A 17,905-nucleotide genomic window follows, 5' to 3' on the forward strand; every position below is an offset into this window, starting at 1 on the left:
GCTGCACGAACAAAGGAAACATCGCAGAATGAACGGGATGAGACTCACCATAAAAGTGCTTGATCTTTGAGTGAGCTTCATAAACGCATTTCCAAGAGTTCTCGACCTACTAAGTGTTTAAGAGGCTGCCCAGAGCAGTGACTACATCACTTGCTCTGCTAGTATTCACCACGTCCACCCGTAGCATTTGGCCGATGATATCGACCAGAGTCTTCCACTCAGCACCTCTATCGCCAATCTCTTTCATCTTCTGCTGGACGGTACGTGCAATCCCTCCTGGAGGAGCATCAATCCAACGGTATCGGTGCTGCTTCAAGAAGTCACTCATCTTGACCTCACCCTCGTGGAACCATACGAGTACTTCGAGAAAGGCCAGCCCTAAGCACCTGATGTCACGAGACACTGCGATGTTCCAGCCACGAATGACCTCCGACGGTTTGTGTTCATTGTAGGCTCCAATAATCGACTCGTCGCTTGCTTGTTCACATGATGCTTCACTCGTCTCTTCATTCCGTTCTCCATCAGTCATCCTTGCATAGCCCCAGCCGCAGAACTTCAGAGTGCTGTCTTGCAGGTCCAGATCGTTCTTGGCGAAAACAAGGATATTGTCGAGATTGATGTTGCGGTAAAACCCAGTATTACCTTTCGTAGTAGGCCCGTGTATCTTTGCGAGAGCGTCTGCGAGGCCCATGAACTGATGAACAACCCAGTCGTAGTTAAGACGCGCTTGAGCGCCGTCAGTATACTTCGTCATGAACTTCAAAAGGTTTCCTGAGCCGCGCTCGCTGACGACGTACTGTGCTGTCCTGAACCAAAAACCAGTGTAGGAAGTCACAATATGTGGATGTGAGATATCGTTGTTGGCAAGCGCTTGGAGGAATTTGCGCTCCGTAACGCATTTGGTTGCATATGAACATGCTTTCTTGATGACGAGATCTTGGCCTGGGGGTAAAGGAAAATTAGTCCCCGGAAACATGATCTGCATCTCGTAGACGTGCGACTGTAGGCTATCGTATAGACTACTTTTGACGGAGATAGGGACAGTGTGGGCTTCATCGATTTGCTGATGAAATCGTCCCTGTGTTGGCATCTGAGATAGACCCTCCAGTCGAAATTGGGCGCGGAGGAAGCTTGCGAGGAGGTAAGGTGAATTTGCAAATCCTGAGGTGATCCTCTTCTCTGCTATAGGAAGTTCAGAGTCCGTAACATGATCTTCTTCGAGCAACACCCGGAGATACTTCATTGAGATCTTGCCCAGAATGCAGATGACAAATACTCGTCTCCCTGATAGGATAATCTTGGTGATAAGGCCATTTTTGGTGTCGGAGCTACAGTCACTGAGGCTATCGTCGAACGAGATGACAGCTCTGATGTTCTCGTCGGAGGCAACTTGATTGATGGTATGCTGAGGAATGTATGCGAGCTTTGCTCCGCCGAAGTCATATTGTATGATGTTTCCACTGTCGCGGAGCCAATGGGAAGACCATGATGTTGCAGAGGAGTCCTGCCGGGGACAAAGACGCATGGGATGAAAAACCATGTGAGGATGAGGGTGGTAGAGGCCTACGAATCAGGTTCGGGTGAGCTTGGCAATAATCTTATCGAACGCTGGGAGGCCACACTCACTGTTGATATACTTAGACAAGCTTATCGAGTGACCGTATTCCTCAGATATGCATAGCAGTTGACAATCGCAGGTGAGTAAAAGGCGTGATCTGCCGGTCACACACTGCTAACACACATAGGCGTTGTGAGATTAGCAAACTGAGTATAGAACAAGTAGATCAAGTTCGATGCTAGCAGCCTCGATTGCCAATATTTGCCATGGGAACGAGGTTTCCAAATGACAGCTCGTAGCTTGTATACCGTTTCGCTCATGCGCACAAAGGAAGGTCGGATTTTGTCTTTCCAGATATGAGACGCATCACGAGGTCTTGTAGCCTGTCTGAGGCATGCCCTCTTTTGGAACGAACAGTGTGATGCAGACCACCTAATGGAAGTTGAAGCGTCGGACTTCATTATGGCGATAGTAGTGTCTACGTTCGCCGAGGTCTAAAGGCGTTGGTTAACATGCACCGTGAGCCTAGCTTTAGGATTATGGGCCATCGCGAAGCCCCAGTGTATAGATAGTCGTTAGTGAGCTGACATTTCGTGAATGAAGCCAAAGTGAGAAAGGACGAATGGGAGGTTGGTGATTCAGCGGCCTTGGCGTTGTGACCTCATCCAAAACTTCGGGTGCGGCGAACAGCGGAGGTGATCGCGTCACCCGAACTTCTTCCCTACACCACTCCAACCACTCATGATGTTTGCAAGACGCGCAATTCCCTCGGTAAGCTCCTGAAATGTACGTCTAATTATCAATTCAATCTGACAGCCACCAGGCCTTCCGAGCCGCCACCCGTGCCAGCACAGCTCGACCCATCCCCTCGGCACGATTCCTCACACCGTTCCAAGCACGATTACTCTCCGATGAAGTCCGGTCTGCCATCGACAAGGCTGTCGCATCATCGCCTGTTGTCCTGTTCATGAAGGGTACACCAGAGACACCACAATGCGGGTTCTCGAGAGCCAGCATACAGATTTTGGGCATGCAAGGTGTAGATCCGGAGAAGTTCACAGCCTTCAACGTGCTGGAAGACCAGGATCTGAGGCAAGGTACGCTTTCACGATTCCCACGCCCGTTTGGCAACTAGGTTGTAGGACTCGAGCCTGCGGCACATATTGGGTGGCTGCAAGCCGAGCGATGGGGCATTACATGCTGACAAATTCAAAAAGGTATCAAAGAATACTCCGAGTGGCCAACCATACCGCAACTATACGTTGACAAGGAGTTTGTCGGTGGCTGTGACATCCTGATGTCGATGCATCAAGATGGATCGCTTGCAAAGATGTTGGAAGAGAAGGGTGTAGTTGTGCCAGCCGAGGGACAGGCACCGTAAGAGGTAGATAATACAACGGCGAATATGAGAGGCGCATGGACTTTATGCCATACGGTATGGCTTTGGTTGCGAATGTCCAGCCAGATTCTGTCACCCGTGTAACAAGTATATGTATGCATACGAAGAGCAAGATAAGCATCAACTTTAAGGCTGGGATGCCTGATATACTCCAAATAACACACTATTCGAAAGAAAAATGGCCACTTCCTGCCCTTCTATGAGGTGACTAATATGAGTGCTCTTTCCTGTTGTCACCGCGCGCCTTCCTCAACGGAGCCGGAACACCTCACAAGCTTTGCGTCTGCACCAAAGCTCGACTTCACCTCTCAGCACTCGCAAAACGCCTTCGACACCCGCAAACACAGGTAGCTTGAATGGAGGTCGAACGCAACGTACCTGAACTGCAGGCGCGCGGCAACATGGGCCCGCCGGCGAAGAAGACGGTGTCTGCTGCTGCCGTTTTCAGGAACCAGAGTACTTTCAAGGAACAAGGCAACCTCACACGTCAGAAGAATATCAGCAACTCCAAGTTCACCGAAAACGATGTTGAAGCTACCACATTGCTGAGCGCCGGGTCTCATTCAAGCGTACGGAGCGTAGAGAAGAGAGGAGCAGGAAGGAGGTCTTCGAACATGCACCCTCTAGGCGTAGAATTCAAAGGTATAACTAAGCACTTGCATTTCCTGAGTGTAGACCGCTAACATCATACTGCACAGATGCCAGCGACAAGTACCGTCGCCATATCTACAAGACTGCTTCTTCCAGGATCAACAAGACCCTCGAAAAGCTTCTTCATACCCTCTACGAAAGTACGCTGCAGAGTGTTACTCCCAGCAGTAACCAACAGGACCTCATTAGCTCGCCCCTCAAGATTTCTGCCCCAGCAAAGTACGAGCGCCTAGCCACTCAGCTCTACCAACCCATCTCTCAGTTCACCCTATCACTACGGCGCACTGACAGTGAGGGAAAGAGTGTACGTCTTGATCAGACACTTGAGACTCGCATGCTCCATTACGACGAGTTGATCACTAAGGAGACGGCCAAACTAGCGAAGTTGCAGAAGGAGTGGGAAGTGGTCCTTGGCGAGATCTGGAAGCTAGGAGCTACATGCCTAGGTGAGGAAGCTATGGAACATATGCTATTCACCAAGCAGCCATTGGACGAATCGGCATTACCTGCTTCCTCTTCGCCATCGAAACCCACTGACGCCGAATCCACACTCTTCGTCCACGAACACGAGAGCTCTCCGGTACGCAATAAGTCTCGTACCAACAGGAAGCACGTTACCTTCCTCGAAGAAGGAGTATCAGCAGATGCCCATAACAACAAGAACGCTGTCACCCCAACGAACATGTTTCCAAAGTTCATATACCAGCCCTCAAGGTATCGCAAGGACACCCTGCCTCTTCCAACAAGGCTCCCTCATGATGACATCAAAAACCTAGAGATGGAGGTGAAAGAACTGGGCAGGCAGGAATTGAGTGACATGCGTGAGATTGAAAAGGAACATCAGGCGTACTGGAAGAAGAAGACGGCACAACTTGCTATTGCGCTGAAGAGCGACTGATAGGGCAGGTCGATGCACGCTCGAGAACATACTCACTTCAATGGCCTGAGCGCAAGTGACTCCGATATGTTAGAAGCTACAGACTATCTACTTGACATGGACAGTCCTGCTGCAACATAACCCGCGGTATATGAACGCACCGTCACTCTAAAACAAAAAAATCTTTTGTCATATACATCAATCGTCACAATCGAACCCAGCCCAAACTCCAGGACATAATGACTGGAGACAATGTTCACGACTTCTTGTTCGTATACTGTATTTCCAAAGTCTACAAAGCAAGTAACAATAAATGTATAACCTCCAAAAGTGATCTAGTGCATGCTGCCTTTAACTAAAGCAACGGTCTAATAGTCTAGATGGATATCTCTGATTCAAAGTAACCCCCAATGCTTCTCTCCCAATCTCGCACAGACTTAGTCGAACGAGCTCTTGAAGACGTAGCGCTGGTCCTCAGGCTGCTGGAACGGTACACCGAGCTCAAACAGAGTCATGACGCTCTCGGAAAAGTCCTTGAAGAAAGCGTCGTTGTCCTTGGCGTACAGGTCGGTGTACTTCCTGAAGCTCTTGTCCTTAACAAGCTCCATATCAGTGGGCAGCATCATCAAGCTCTTGGTCTTGACATCTTCGAACTGCTTGGGGCCGTTCCACTTCTTCCATGCCCACTTCTCCTCGACAAGGAGCTTGTAGTAGTCGTTGGTCAGGGTGGTGGGAGAGAAGGTCCAGGGGCCGTCGAAGCCAGAGCGGTCGGTGTGGCAGCGGCCTAGGGCGTGTGCACCAGAAAGAGCGACCATGGCGCGGTCGTCGAAACCCATGCGACCGAAGATGGCGCGGATGTGGCTGGAGTCCTTGCTGGCGTCAGGGAGACGGCCGTCGGGTGTGCAGAAGGAGACGTCGCGGTCGGTGCGGCCAGCGCGGTATGGGATCTTGGGGCCCTGCATCTCTTGGATGGCGCAGACACCGGCGAGGATCCACAGATCGGAGTAGGTGATCCATGGGAAGGCCTCCTTGACGGGCTCGAGGAAGTCGCGGGCGGCCTTGAGACCAGCGTTGGCGCCGTGGTCACCTTCGGGGGCGAAGCGCATGGTAGCACCGTTGGAACCACCAGTTCCTGTCATCTTGTCGAAGCTGTTGTTTGTCAGTTCTTGTGTCTGATCGACAAGAGAGCAGAATACTCACGTTCCCGAGGCGTGCCACGCAAGGCGAAGGAGAACTGGACCGTAGCTACCATCATCGTAGTCATCGTGCTCCTCAAGCCTCTTGGCAATGTGGTTGTAGACCTTCTGGTAGTCCTCAAACCTGGGTGTGAAGATCTTCCTGCTGTTGGTCTGGCCGAACAACTCAGGCTGGTATGTGTAGAGGCCGTATACACCAGCACCGACGAGGAGAGCGCCAGCGCCCCAGGCTAGGCCAGTTGGGTTGCCCTCATGCTTGTCTGGTCCATCCTCCTGAGAAGCGTATCCGCGTCGTTGGTTGCGGAAGGCGTTCTGTGTAGGCGCGACGAAGCGGGCAGAGGAGCGGGTCGAGGTAGTGCGGAACGAGGGAGCGGCGGTGCGCAGGGTGCGAGAGAAGCTTCGCGAGGCAGATGCCATTGTGCAGACGGTGGATGGGAGATCGAGTCGGCCGAGCAGAATAATTTGTGCAACAGCTGGATGTCTGTTGATAGGCTACTTGTGGAGCGGTTTGCCTCTGAAAAGGTCAATTGACAGTAGCACAAAGGCAGGAAGGTCAAAGAAAGTGAAAACACAAACGCGAATAGGGCGTAGGCACGGGAAAGCTTTTAAAGATAATGTTTCGTTGCCTCGGACTCAGATGGCGACAATCTTTCTGGAAACAACGGCATCGACCCACTTTGATAGCCTCTGCACCAATCAGACGCATTACGGGACATAATCGTCTGGACCCTTGGGATTACGATATCTGATGCTGCCGCGACACTTTTCCGATCGTGAAGGCATTTCCGCCGATTGGGTTATATAATCCATGCTTCTAGCAGATGACGGTTTCGAGTTTGAGACTATCAGGCAGGGAGACCCGTGGTTTTGTAGCTGCGCAGGGCTGGGCTTTGTCCTCGTGCATAAGCCGACTTCCACGCTCTGTGATTCGCTGTGGTGGCGTCGATCGACGCAGGCCAGCGAGCGAGATGAGGGGTACCTGATGAGGCTCTGCGGCATCTTTGTCTGATATCCTTAGCATTGGATATCGCCACGCTCGACACGTGGTGTTAGAGACGATGTCCGGTGTCTCGTCACTGCTTGTTATTCTGGGTAGGACATGGTGGCCAACCAGAGCTTTCGTGTACTAAGCCGCCGGAAATGACTCGTGCCATGCCCACATGCCGTTGCTCTCCGATGAGCGGCGTGAACGACAAAAGTGGGTGCATCGCTCGAAGAGGCAGTTTTATCGATCTAGCTGTGGTACCTCACTGTCCTCGGCGCAGGTATTTGTCAAGCAGAATTTCGATTCAATTATATCCAGGGCGTACGATACGTATCGGTAATGAAAAAGAAGCCAGTACAGTTAACGCCTGCTATCCCTTGTCCTTCAATGCAGTTCCCAGTCTTGATAAACGCCTTGCAAAGAAATGCTCACTTGGGTTTGTGTGCGTGAAGAAGCCAGAAGCCATACCAAATTTCCAACTCCAGTGCCATGACATTAATGCAATCATTACCCGAAACATTAGCTTTCTCGCGTATTACTCGTCCCAACGTGAAGTCTTGAAGAAAATGTGATCAGTACATGCCATTGTGCGGAGGCATACCCATGATCATGCCGAGATACGGCTGCGTGTGCGGGTAACCGTCCAGGCTGCCGGTAGGCGTAGAGATGCCGGACGTCGATGCCGTTGCCGGCCGCGATTCTTCCATGTTTCTCTTGGCCGCATTTTCGGCGGCTTCCTTTACGATCTTGGGCTTGAGAAGATCCCAGGAGGTGCTGTTGGGGTCTTTGGGAATGGTAATGGCACGCTTGTATGCCGGACACGCTTCTAGCTCTTTGATACTGATGGGTGGATCGAGTTGGGACGCCTTTTCCTTGAAGAAGTTCTTGCGCCGTAACTTCTTTGCAGTGTAGTCAGAAGTTCTAGCCGTGCGTTGCATCTCTTCCCACTGCTCCATCTTCTTTGCAAACATCTGGCGCTCTTCTACCTTCTTGGCCTTGTCAGCAAGCCATTCAGTCCACCATGTAGCCGTCTCTTCTGTGTTGGGGTCCCTCTCTCTGGACTCCTTGTGGAACTCGGCAACGAGCTTCTGCACGTCTGACCGCAAGTAGATGGTCTTCAGTGCATGCGTACTCGCTGGTCCCACGCCGACAAAGTTACCCCATGAATCGAAGATGCCACTGGGCAAGGCAGCGCGGATATAGGATACGTCTTCGCCGTTTGGACCTCTCAGCTGGGCAACAGCATCGTATTCCCTGATGACTTGGGTGTTGAGACAGTCTTTGCACATGCGGCGCAGGAAGGCCCAGAAGGTCTTGCGAGTGTTTGGGGCGCCGCAGTCCATACAGCCATGCCCATGGCGCAAGTGGGCGAACTGGAACTCGGTGAGACCTGGAGGTGGGTCCGGCATGTCGGTTCCGTAATAGTAAACCCTGCTATGCTTCCAGAGCATGGGGTTATCCCGCAAAAACCGGTAGCATGAGGCAATCTTGCTACGCATCTCGAGCAGCTGCGCAGGGTCCGAGTAGGACAGTATGATGAACCAGCAGTCCAGGTCGACACCTTTGGACAGGATCTTGCCCCTCCGTAACCTCGTCGGCTTGCGCTGCTGCCACTGCTGGTTAAGCAGTGGACGGGCCGGTGCCGCAGTGAGTGGAGTCGCATCGTTTCCGAAAGAGGCGCCCGGGTTGGCCGCGTGCTCAGAGTCCTTCCTGGACTCATCGCCCCGCTTGCGCTTCAGACTGCCTTCGACCATGGCCAGCGGCACATTGTGGGATCGCACCTCGTGCGCCAGCCCCGCGCGCTTCCCGCCTGGCCGCCGGCAGTTGATTACGGTGGCATAGGCCTGGTCTGGCGTCTGCAAGAAGGGAGTCTGCTTGTTGACGGTAAAGGCGACATATTTGGCATTCACCATCTCGGGTCAGCAGGCCAGCCGCTCGGGGTATCGTCGACGGGTAACGGGTCGCTCGCAGTCACACTTCCACGTCGTGGGTCGGGCCTGGCATGCGGTGCTGGGAGGATGGCGAGATTGAGAGTGCAGGGTCGAGAGGCTGAAGGAGAGGAGGCACAGGGAAAGGAGTGTGGACGACGCTGAGACTTCCGCGCGCCCAGGCTTGAGTTGATGTCGGCTGCCGAACCAGCTTGCCCGACCAAACCAAAACTACAAGGTTGGCCCTTCGGATATAAAACCTGGCCTTTGCTCAGCGACCGCCGACACGCCCTTCACCACCATGTCGACAGTCCCCAGTTGACATCAGCCCAGACTGTCCTGGCAACAACTACGTCTGCAGGTGGAGTTCTGCAACTGTTCCGACAATGCCATGCGGAAAGATGCGCGCTTGCTATTCCGCATCAATACGTGCCGACGCATCTTTTCCCTTTAGGCCCGGCGCCACACTGCTGATCACATGGTTACATCACACGCGAGGCGCACGCTTACGGTCCTTTTCCAGCAGGTTTGAGCCGGCCAATGTCGCCTGTCTTTTTGCTTGTTCCAAAGCCGAGCGGTCGACAATTAGTTGCACGCCGTGTTTGCGCCATGTCCTTGGGTACCCGTGACTTCGCGCTGGCGACCGGCAGCGCAGCTTCCTAATGAGGACCTCCATCGCTTACGCATGCATGGGCAAACAGCCAAAGCCAGAGATGCGGGGTTGGCGAGCGTCGACGATGCGAGAGTGGTCAGATTTGTGCTAGGGTACCAGCGACCTCGGCCTTCGCTGTGACTCCATTTCACTGTCCGCTTTCCAGGATATATTGCCTTCGCTCCCGCCTCTGCAAGTGCCATGCAAGTGTGAATTTGGCATCGGACCTACTCCCGAACACTAGGCAACTACCCAGGCGGATAGAGTCAAGCTCACCAACCGTCGTCATGTTCGGAAGGAAAGAGAGTAAGTCGCCGCATTCTGCTAAGCTGGCCCCGATGACTCCCGCGGAGTGCTTGACGCATCTTGTCAGCTGCAAGCTCATCGTCAGCTTCATGTCGCACGGATCATAATTGCATCACCCTACGCTCTTTGCCATATATACAGAGTCGTTAAATATGCTGATCATCCGCAGAAGACGTGCCGTCTCCAGACATGGACAAGACAGATCCAATCCCTCACTATGACAATACCTACGACGACGACCCGGCGCTTGTCCCATGCCCGCCCAACACCACGGAGTCTAAACTCGTGACCAAGATCGACCTCCATGTCATTCCCTTTCTCTGCATCATGTATCTCCTGGCCTTCCTGGACCGTGTCAACATTGCAAACGCGAACGTCTTTGGCCTCAGCGAGGAGCTTGATCTGGCACGAGATAATCGCTACAACACTGCTCTGGTCATCTTCTTCGTACCCTATATCCTCTTCGAGATCCCGTCCAATGTCCTCCTCAAAAAAATGAAACCTCGCGTCTGGCTCAGTATCTGCATGTTTGGTTTCGGTCTCGTTACCATGCTGCAAGGCTTTGTGCAAAACTACTCTGGTCTCCTTGCGACTCGATTCTTCCTTGGTGTGTTCGAGACAGGCATGTTCCCGGGTGCCTTCTACTTGATTGGTATGTGGTACCGCAGACACGAGGCGCAGAAGCGGTATTCGTTCTTCTTCAGTTCAACGACTCTGGCCGGAGCCTTTGGTGGACTGCTAGCTTCTGCGATTGGCAAGATGGACGGCATGCGCGGATATCAGGGGTGGAGGTAAGTTTTGACGGCGAAAGTCGTCGACAGTCACTTACTCTGGCAGATGGATTTTCATTCTGGAAGGACTCTTGACTGTTCTGGTTTCCTTCGCTTTCTTCTTTCTGCTGCCAAACTTCCCGGAAGAAGTGAAGTGGCTCTCGGAACCCGAACGCGCGTTTGTCAAAGCCAGACTTCAAATCGACCAAGGACGCTCCGCACGTGAACGACCTATCAAGGCCAAGGACGTTGTGAATGTGTTCAAGGACCCCAAAATCCTCATTGGCGGGCTCATGTACTTCGGCTTGATCGTACCTGCCTATGGATACGCCTACTTCTCTCCCACCATCATCCAAAGCTATGGCTACTCGAAGATCCAGACACAACTGCACAGTGTTCCTCCATGGGCCGCCGCTTTTGGTTTCTCGATGTTTGTCGCATGGTTCTCGGACAGGCTCAAACACCGCTTCCTTTTCACCATATTCCCCATTGCTGTCTGCATCGCTGGATTCGCTATTCTGATTACCGTACACGACAACCATGACCTGCAGTATGGAGCGCTCTTCCTTGTTGCCATGGGAGCCTACACCGCCATGCCGGTTATTGTATGTTGGTTCAACATGAACTTGGGTGGTCACCACCGTCGAGCTGTAGGAAGTGCATGGCAAGTCGGCTTTGGTAAGTTAAAGAACTCTCGTAAGTATCTGAGATATCGAATGCTAATCCAACACAACAGGTAACATTGGTGGTATTATCGCCGTCTACTCTTTCCTGAAGACGGACGCGCCCAAGTATACGCGGGGATACTCAATCAGTATCGGCTTCGTGTGCCTCAGTGCACTAAGTTGCTGCGCGTACTTTGTCATGTGCAGTCTCTCGAACCGAAAGAGGAATAAGAGCGTCAGGGATGTAGGGTTGACGGAGTATGAAAAGACCGAAATGGGTGATTTGAATCCGGAGTACCGCTATCTCTTGTAGATGGTGTGTGTAGACGTAATGGATAAAGAGTACGAAACAGAGGCGGTAAAGCGTTGATCTCACACATAAAGATTACGCAAAAGAAGGCGCGCAGTATTGAGTCTGCTGATATAATTCTCTTCTTGACCATAGCATTGATCCTTGTGACACTAGTCCTGGCACACCACCTCTATTACACGGCGTAGGCTTCAAGATACTACCAGTTGCGCGTCTCATCGCCCGTGAAGAGTGTGTTTCCACGTCGCACTTTCATCGTTGTTGGCTGTGGCCTTGCACCACGCAATTTATATAGCGCCACTAAGCCAAAGGCCCGTCGATTGAGCATGTGGCTTCTGCCAGAGGTCTTCATAGGACGTGTATATCTTCTCGTTACGACGAGGGGTGCGAATGTGTACTCCGTCTTTCTGGCCGAAGAAAACAAGCTCAAGAGCCGGCCTGGATTCACGCTGCCCGTTTATGGGCATAGTGTTCTGGATAATTCCCGTTCAGGCTGCGCGTCGTCTCAAGTAACGCTCGCAGTGTCCATACTGTCTTCACTCCCGTGTCCCCAGATCTCTTTGCTCTCGCTCTCAACCCCTCGCATGGCCTTTGCGACCTCTTCTAGTCGTACAACGACTTCTTGCACCCCCTTGTTCACCTTCTCAAAATATCGGTCGTTCTCCTCTCTCCTCTTCCGACTCAACTCAATGTCCTTCTCTGTTTCCTCCTCGAGCTTGATACGGTCGAACAGCTTTTCGCCTTTTCCCGACCCTGCCCCGTCGTGAGGGTGGTTCGCAAGACTCTGGGGTTGCAAGTCGTTCGCTTTGCTGTCCTGCGACTTCTTCTGTTGTTCGGGTGTCTGTTCGTCCTCTTCCGAGCGCGCCCATGCTTTCGCAAGTTCTATCTGCGCTTTTCGCAGCTCATCTAGTGCTCGAGAGTGTTCGGAGCCGAAGACTGTCATGCCTGGGCCCTTGATGGCGCTCAGCTCAACCTCCTCCAAGGTGTTTTGCATCTCTGCCCATATCGCTTCTGCGCGCGACGATGCTTCGGCATCTGCGGCTTGGCTGTGCTGTCTTTGTCGCCTTTGGAACGGCGCCGAGGGGTTCGTGGAGGTGAGGCTGAGGTGGTCGCCATCGTTGGTGGTCGTGGGTGGAAGAGGTCGCTTGTTGTCCGGAGAAAGGAGTGAGCGCTGGCGGACTAGAGGCGCCCTTGCAGGCGTTCGGACTTCGTGCAGCGATGTGTTGGAAGCATTGTGTGACGGTGGCCCGACGAAGAGCGCAGGCGCAGGTAGGCGGTTAGTTTGCGTCTTGGTGACTTTCTTGTCGTCTTTGGAAGTCATGGTAGTGCATGCACTGGACGCGTTATGAGGGTGGATTAGGGCGACTAAGGATGTGTGGGTATTGCGATGGGCAATTGAGTTGGTCACTACGAATCTTGAAGTCTACTGACTTGAGCTGCAACTACGTGCTGGTGTTCATTGATGTTCTCCCCAGACGCGATGACGATGGCCCGATAAGATAAGATGGCCGTGCGGCGCTAACCCCTTCGGAGCCAACGCCGCTAAGCTGTGGGGCTTGGCTCTGGCGCACACTGATTCCAGCCGCTCTCGAAAATACTTCGACGTCCGCGATACTAACCACACTTCCCCCAGCACACCCGTCGTCAATACCGCAACCATGGGTAAAGGTACGCAGCCACTTCCTCCAGAAGCCCCCGATCGACGCGAAATGCACAATTCCACGCCTTCGCCGTCCTGACACGGGCGTATATTGGGTAGTTGCTCACAACATCATCAGGAAAGCCAAGAGGTCTCAACGCCGCCCGCAAGCTCCGCAACCATCGCCGCGAGGGACGATGGGCCGATCTCCACTACAAGAAGCGTCTCCTCGGAACCGCCTACAAGTCGTCTCCCTTCGGTGGATCTTCCCACGCCAAGGGCATCGTTCTCGAGAAGGTCGGTGTTGAGGCCAAGCAGCCCAACTCCGCTATCCGAAAGTGTGTCCGTGTACAATTGATCAAGAACGGAAAGAAGGTCACCGCTTTCGGTATGTCACTATGCGGAGATTGAAGAGGCATCGGCGACGAGCCTGTGGCAACAATGAGAGCGTGGGCTAATAATCTGCCAGTTCCCAACGACGGTTGCTTGAACTTCGTCGACGAGAACGACGAGGTCCTCCTTGCTGGTTTCGGTCGTAAGGGCAAGGCCAAGGGTGATATTCCCGGTGTGCGTTTCAAGGTCGTCAAGGTTTCTGGTGTTGGTCTGTCCGCACTGTGGAAGGAGAAGAAGGAGAAGCCCAGGTCATAGAGGACTCGTCTGCAAGGAGTCAAGGAAGGAAACGAACGTGGACCACAAGCCCGCCATGAACGAATGATGGAATCCGCGGATCACTATGGGGGGTTACCGGAGTCTTTACATCGGGGTTATCTGTGCTTCTACCCGGCATATGAAAAGTCATGATATGCTGGAGAGTTAGATAGAATCTGACTCGTTCAAGCGCCCACTCCGTAAGCGTATGCCATGGAGTGATGTTCGGTGCGTCGCCATGTCGTTTAGGACTCGGTAGTGAATGTGGTGCACCAAATATGTTTCAGGTTATATGATCCATGATTCATTGATCGAGAAATAACAGTACTGTACACAAACCGCCGTGTAGTAACAAACTCCGACCAATGCAACATAAGAAAGAAGCGCCGCCGGGTATCTCAAACAAAACGCCAACCACCTATGCAATCTTAGCAATCCATGCGTATGCAGTCCATCTTATTTCGTAAACATGGCATTAAACGTGTCCTCCAGTCCAGTGTCCTTCATAGTCCCGTAGTATTCGTACTTCAGCTTCGGGCTGGCGAAGAGCTCAGCATCCCTCTTGACGTTCTTCGGTACACCAAAGCCATCTAGACCCGGTATCTCTCCCGCACCTCCTTGCGCCTTCTGGTCTCCTTTGAAGAACTTGGGTGCGTTTTCCTTAAGGGGAGGCGCCCAGACACTCGGTTTCCAGGGGTTAGGTTTTTGGTTGGCGCCAAGCGAGGGTGGCGGCGGTGCAGGAACCCGGTGACGGAATGGATTCGGGTCTGGTTTGGAGAAGATGGAGTGGGGTTCTTTGAAACGAGGGGGTGTTGCTGGCTGACGAGATGTCGTCTTGGAGAAGTGGTTGGGTATAATCTCTGGGGGTTGTGAAGAGAACCGACTTCCGGAATTCTTGGTCGGTGTCCAGTCCATGTCGTCTGCGCCCAAGAATGTAGATCGCTGGGCATAGGGTGTGGTGACGTCGGTAGCATGTGTGGTGAAGGAGGCTTCTGAGATGGTGGGGGACGGGGGAAGAGGGGAGGACTCCTTGCACTGATCCATGCCATTTGCAAAATCGGGCGCTATACTGTCGAAAACGCTTGCTTGGGGATGAGCTGGGTGGTAAGAGCCTCTCCTTGCCTTCTGTGCGCTATCGGGTGCGCTGGGTACGGGTTCGCGAGCCGTTTTCAGAAAAGAGGGCGCGGCGCCGTAGACTATGCGAACAGCCTTCCATGTCATGATAGACGAGAAGGTCAATATTCCGAGCATACACATATGTGTGTACCGAAATAGCGTCAACGTGTCGTTGTTGATGGTGTGACCTTTCCAGTAGTAGAGGGTTAGGAAACGAAGAGCCACGGCAGTAATTCGAATCATCCATAGTGACATGAGCCCGCGCATCCTGCCCGTAAGGCTGTTCGTCTTGAGTTTCAGCTTGGGGTTCCACCAGATTGTGAGAGCATCGGCGATAATCGCAAATTTCAGCCACTTGAGTATCACAGGCGAAAGTACACAGATTTCGTCCATCCAACATCCCGACTTTGCCTGAGTCCAACAAGTATCCCAGCTGAAAACTTGGTACGCCCGTATACCCTCATCCGGGCCCATGTACAGTCCAGCAGCATGCCAGACAATTCCTATTGCTGTGCTCACGACGTAGGTCCACTTCGCCAGCGAAATGAACCTCAATGTCCATGCTTGTCTGTGGGTGTGTACAGTTGTGCGCTTCTGTTTACTCGCTTCCATGATACGCGCCAGGTTATCTGCTCTGGCAATATGGTTCGCATTCCGGATCTGATGTTGGACTCGAGGCAGACATTCGCTGCAGACCTGCGGGTACCGGGTCTCGAGCTCGTCCTTGTAGTCCTCGTACGCCGCTAAGAATTGCCCATACGTCGGATCATCCTCTTCCGGAAGGTACTCGCCCAAGAGCTTTGCGTAGAGGGTCTGGTTGCGCTGGCATGTGTCGCAGAAGATGTCGTCACCGGGTACGGACATGGCGGGCGTTGGGGAGCGGGAGCGCAGGTGTTGGAAGGAGGCTTGAGGGGCGGTCGCGACTTCTTCGATGGGCGGATCGGTGATGTTTCCGCGCTGGGGAACAGGTCAGTTGGAGAGGTTCGGGTGTTGATGCGGTAGAGTAAGTACTTCGTCGAAGTGATTCACGGCGTCGCATTGCGGACAGTGAAATGTCTTGGGTATCTGTGAGACAGTGTCGCGTGACAGTGTGTTGCAGTAATGGCAGCGCAGTCTGCGCCGTAATAGCGCCATGGTGGGAAGACACCTGGAGTGCGTGGTGATGGTTAGGGTTGATGCACCATGTCATGGGCGACGTGTTTTGGATTCTGCCGAGGCGGCCACACCGCCCGGGCGCCGGCGCGGAATTTTGGCTCACCAGGTCGAATGCACTGTTCACCACTTCTGGAGGGACGACTGCCGACAATCCATCGCCGTGGAAACAACACCGGCTCGAACCTCACAAGACAGCGTCTCCATCTCATCTCCCCGGTCGTATCCGCTACTACACCCCTCGCCGCCCGCCATTCGATGGCTCGGTAGTCCGCAAACCCTCGCATCTCCATCTCCACCGCCGCCATCCCGCCCACCATGAGCCAATTGATCGTCAGGCCGGGGCGCAACGCCGCCCGTCAGGCCAAAAAACTCAAAGAGATCCGCAAGGTCAAAAACGCAATCCAATGGCACGAGCGGGAACGCAAGAAGCGCCAGGGACTCAAACAGGACAAATGGGAAATCAAGCGAGCCATCCTTGCGCGTAAAGCGTGGGAACAAGAGCGCATCAAGGGTGTCAGGAAGCAAGCTCTGGCCAATGCGAAAGAGGACTGGAAGCTTGGTCCGTTGAGGCCAAATCGCGCCGTCGGCCCAGATGCTGAGAAATACGGTGTCCTCACCGGCGGCCAGGTGCAGAAGCCTGAGATACCTATCGAGGCCCAGAAGAGCCGGAACGCTTTCAGGGAAAAGAAAGGCCTCGAGCTCGAGTACCCGCTGGTCGTGGACGATAAGAAATACTTTCCAATTGTGAAGGGTGATCGTGTCGTAATTCTGAAAGGAAAAGAGGCGGGCAAGGTCGGTGTGGTGCGAGAGACCATAGATCGATCACACGACGTCGTTATTAAGGGCATGAACTTGGTATTTACCGCCTAGCTGTGTCATCAAGTTTGAGTGTTAACATTTGCCAGCAATACTTCGACACTAGTCTATTTAGTAGTGCTGCCGAAGAGATGGGGCCCAAGGTAGAGAACGAGGTGCCTATGCCCTTGAGCAATGTACGTCTCGTGGTACCAGCCGAGATAGACCAGGGAGGCCAGAAGCGTTACGAGGACGTCGTGGTCGAGAAGATCTACATGGAGCGGCATACCACCGGCATTGATCCATACACCGGTACTGACTACGGGAACGACACAATACCCGAAGCACACCAATACGATCCTCGAACTGGACTTCCCATCTTCCACCGATACATCGCAGGCACACGGCAACGACTGGAATGGCCATGGGAACGCGTAGAAGGAGATGGAGCTGTTGATACCACAAAAGAGACAGGCAAAGAGAAGAAAACATTACTCAAAAAGGCCCTGGCCAAGGTGAGCCAGCCGTTCACGAGCTTGAGTCGTTGGCGGAGCAAGAACAAGGAGGACCAAGCTCAACAAGACGCAACGAATAGCAGGAGCCCAGTCGACCTCGAGGCAAAATTCGCCGAGATTCAAAGGCAAGAGCAGGAACGATTCAAGACCGCCGCTCCAATAAGCATAGACCCTGAGCTTCCTTCGGCCTATGATGTGGACACAAGACGAAACATTGTCGAAGGTTCGCAGTCTATGGCTTATACGCTCGTTGCGCCACCTTTCCCCGACACGATTGCGGAAGAACTCCGTAGCGATATCCACGAGTTCTCCATCAAAGCGAAGAAAGACAAGGACCCCGAAGCACCGCGTCCTATCAAGGTTGCGCAACACTCCGAACAGGGTGTGGTCGCGCGAGAAATTGCAAAGCAAAAGCACAGAGCGGCGCAGGCAATGAAGACGCCCATGCAATTGAGGTGGGAGCTTGAGCATCAGAAGAAGGTGCAGAGTCAGAAGGAGAAGCCGCTTGTCGACCAGGAGAGCTTGCTGGCGGCATTGGGTCAGCACATGCAGAAGAGTGCTACGAAGCCGTATCTGGGCAAGAAGCAGATTCCCAGTCAAACAGCAGACCTCGACTAGGGTGACTGAGACGACGGCATGATAACGTATCACGTCTGTGACACGAGACTTGTAGCATACCTTTTGTATATATAGCATGGATTCAAGCCGAAAACTCAGCTAGGCTTTATGTGGCCTGTGGG

The 17,905-nt window shown here is 53.1% G+C and overlaps 10 protein-coding genes across 10 annotated transcripts; 5 read left to right on the forward strand and 5 right to left on the reverse strand.

Annotated features, from left to right (window-relative positions):
* Positions 1 to 109: 109 nt before the first annotated feature.
* On the reverse strand, positions 110 to 1,525 carry J4E79_008054 (uncharacterized protein; the record flags this gene model as incomplete). Its single annotated transcript, XM_049356913.1, has 1 exon — positions 110 to 1,525. One exon carries the CDS (start codon positions 1,523 to 1,525, stop codon positions 110 to 112), a length of 1,416 nt encoding a protein of 471 aa, XP_049208760.1.
* Positions 1,526 to 2,302: 777 nt separating this feature from the next.
* GRX5 (monothiol glutaredoxin grx5) lies at positions 2,303 to 2,939 on the forward strand (the record flags this gene model as incomplete). Its single annotated transcript, XM_049356914.1, has 3 exons — positions 2,303 to 2,329; positions 2,382 to 2,655; positions 2,776 to 2,939. 3 exons carry the CDS (start codon positions 2,303 to 2,305, stop codon positions 2,937 to 2,939), a joined length of 465 nt encoding a protein of 154 aa, XP_049208761.1.
* Positions 2,940 to 3,313: 374 nt separating this feature from the next.
* J4E79_008056 (uncharacterized protein) lies at positions 3,314 to 4,506 on the forward strand (the record flags this gene model as incomplete). The annotated part of the gene is made up of 2 exons (XM_049356915.1): positions 3,314 to 3,599; positions 3,656 to 4,506. 2 exons carry the CDS (start codon positions 3,314 to 3,316, stop codon positions 4,504 to 4,506), a joined length of 1,137 nt encoding a protein of 378 aa, XP_049208762.1.
* Positions 4,507 to 4,922: 416 nt separating this feature from the next.
* CCP1 (heme peroxidase) lies at positions 4,923 to 6,098 on the reverse strand (the record flags this gene model as incomplete). The annotated part of the gene is made up of 2 exons (XM_049356916.1): positions 4,923 to 5,634; positions 5,686 to 6,098. 2 exons carry the CDS (start codon positions 6,096 to 6,098, stop codon positions 4,923 to 4,925), a joined length of 1,125 nt encoding a protein of 374 aa, XP_049208763.1.
* Positions 6,099 to 7,238: 1,140 nt separating this feature from the next.
* J4E79_008058 (uncharacterized protein) lies at positions 7,239 to 8,579 on the reverse strand (the record flags this gene model as incomplete). Its single annotated transcript, XM_049356917.1, has 1 exon — positions 7,239 to 8,579. The coding sequence occupies one exon, from the start codon at positions 8,577 to 8,579 to the stop codon at positions 7,239 to 7,241; it is 1,341 nt and encodes a 446-aa protein (XP_049208764.1).
* A 954-nt stretch (positions 8,580 to 9,533) lies between these two features.
* On the forward strand, positions 9,534 to 11,300 carry J4E79_008059 (uncharacterized protein; the record flags this gene model as incomplete). The annotated part of the gene is made up of 4 exons (XM_049356918.1): positions 9,534 to 9,552; positions 9,722 to 10,343; positions 10,390 to 11,000; positions 11,059 to 11,300. The coding sequence occupies 4 exons, from the start codon at positions 9,534 to 9,536 to the stop codon at positions 11,298 to 11,300; spliced, it is 1,494 nt and encodes a 497-aa protein (XP_049208765.1).
* Positions 11,301 to 11,802: 502 nt separating this feature from the next.
* Positions 11,803 to 12,618, reverse strand: J4E79_008060 (uncharacterized protein; the record flags this gene model as incomplete). The annotated part of the gene is made up of 1 exon (XM_049356919.1): positions 11,803 to 12,618. One exon carries the CDS (start codon positions 12,616 to 12,618, stop codon positions 11,803 to 11,805), a length of 816 nt encoding a protein of 271 aa, XP_049208766.1.
* Positions 12,619 to 12,955: 337 nt separating this feature from the next.
* Positions 12,956 to 13,584, forward strand: RPS23 (40S ribosomal protein S23; the record flags this gene model as incomplete). Its single annotated transcript, XM_049356920.1, has 3 exons — positions 12,956 to 12,965; positions 13,076 to 13,324; positions 13,406 to 13,584. The coding sequence occupies 3 exons, from the start codon at positions 12,956 to 12,958 to the stop codon at positions 13,582 to 13,584; spliced, it is 438 nt and encodes a 145-aa protein (XP_049208767.1).
* Positions 13,585 to 14,040: 456 nt separating this feature from the next.
* On the reverse strand, positions 14,041 to 15,834 carry J4E79_008062 (uncharacterized protein; the record flags this gene model as incomplete). The annotated part of the gene is made up of 2 exons (XM_049356921.1): positions 14,041 to 15,657; positions 15,712 to 15,834. The coding sequence occupies 2 exons, from the start codon at positions 15,832 to 15,834 to the stop codon at positions 14,041 to 14,043; spliced, it is 1,740 nt and encodes a 579-aa protein (XP_049208768.1).
* A 336-nt stretch (positions 15,835 to 16,170) lies between these two features.
* Positions 16,171 to 17,783, forward strand: J4E79_008063 (uncharacterized protein; the record flags this gene model as incomplete). The annotated part of the gene is made up of 2 exons (XM_049356922.1): positions 16,171 to 16,710; positions 16,761 to 17,783. The coding sequence occupies 2 exons, from the start codon at positions 16,171 to 16,173 to the stop codon at positions 17,781 to 17,783; spliced, it is 1,563 nt and encodes a 520-aa protein (XP_049208769.1).
* Positions 17,784 to 17,905: the final 122 nt, after the last annotated feature.

Source organism: Alternaria viburni, assembly GCF_023758015.1.
Source record: "Alternaria viburni strain BMP 2772 chromosome Unknown scaffold_18, whole genome shotgun sequence".
In the NCBI taxonomy this organism is placed as follows: domain Eukaryota; kingdom Fungi; phylum Ascomycota; class Dothideomycetes; order Pleosporales; family Pleosporaceae; genus Alternaria; species Alternaria viburni.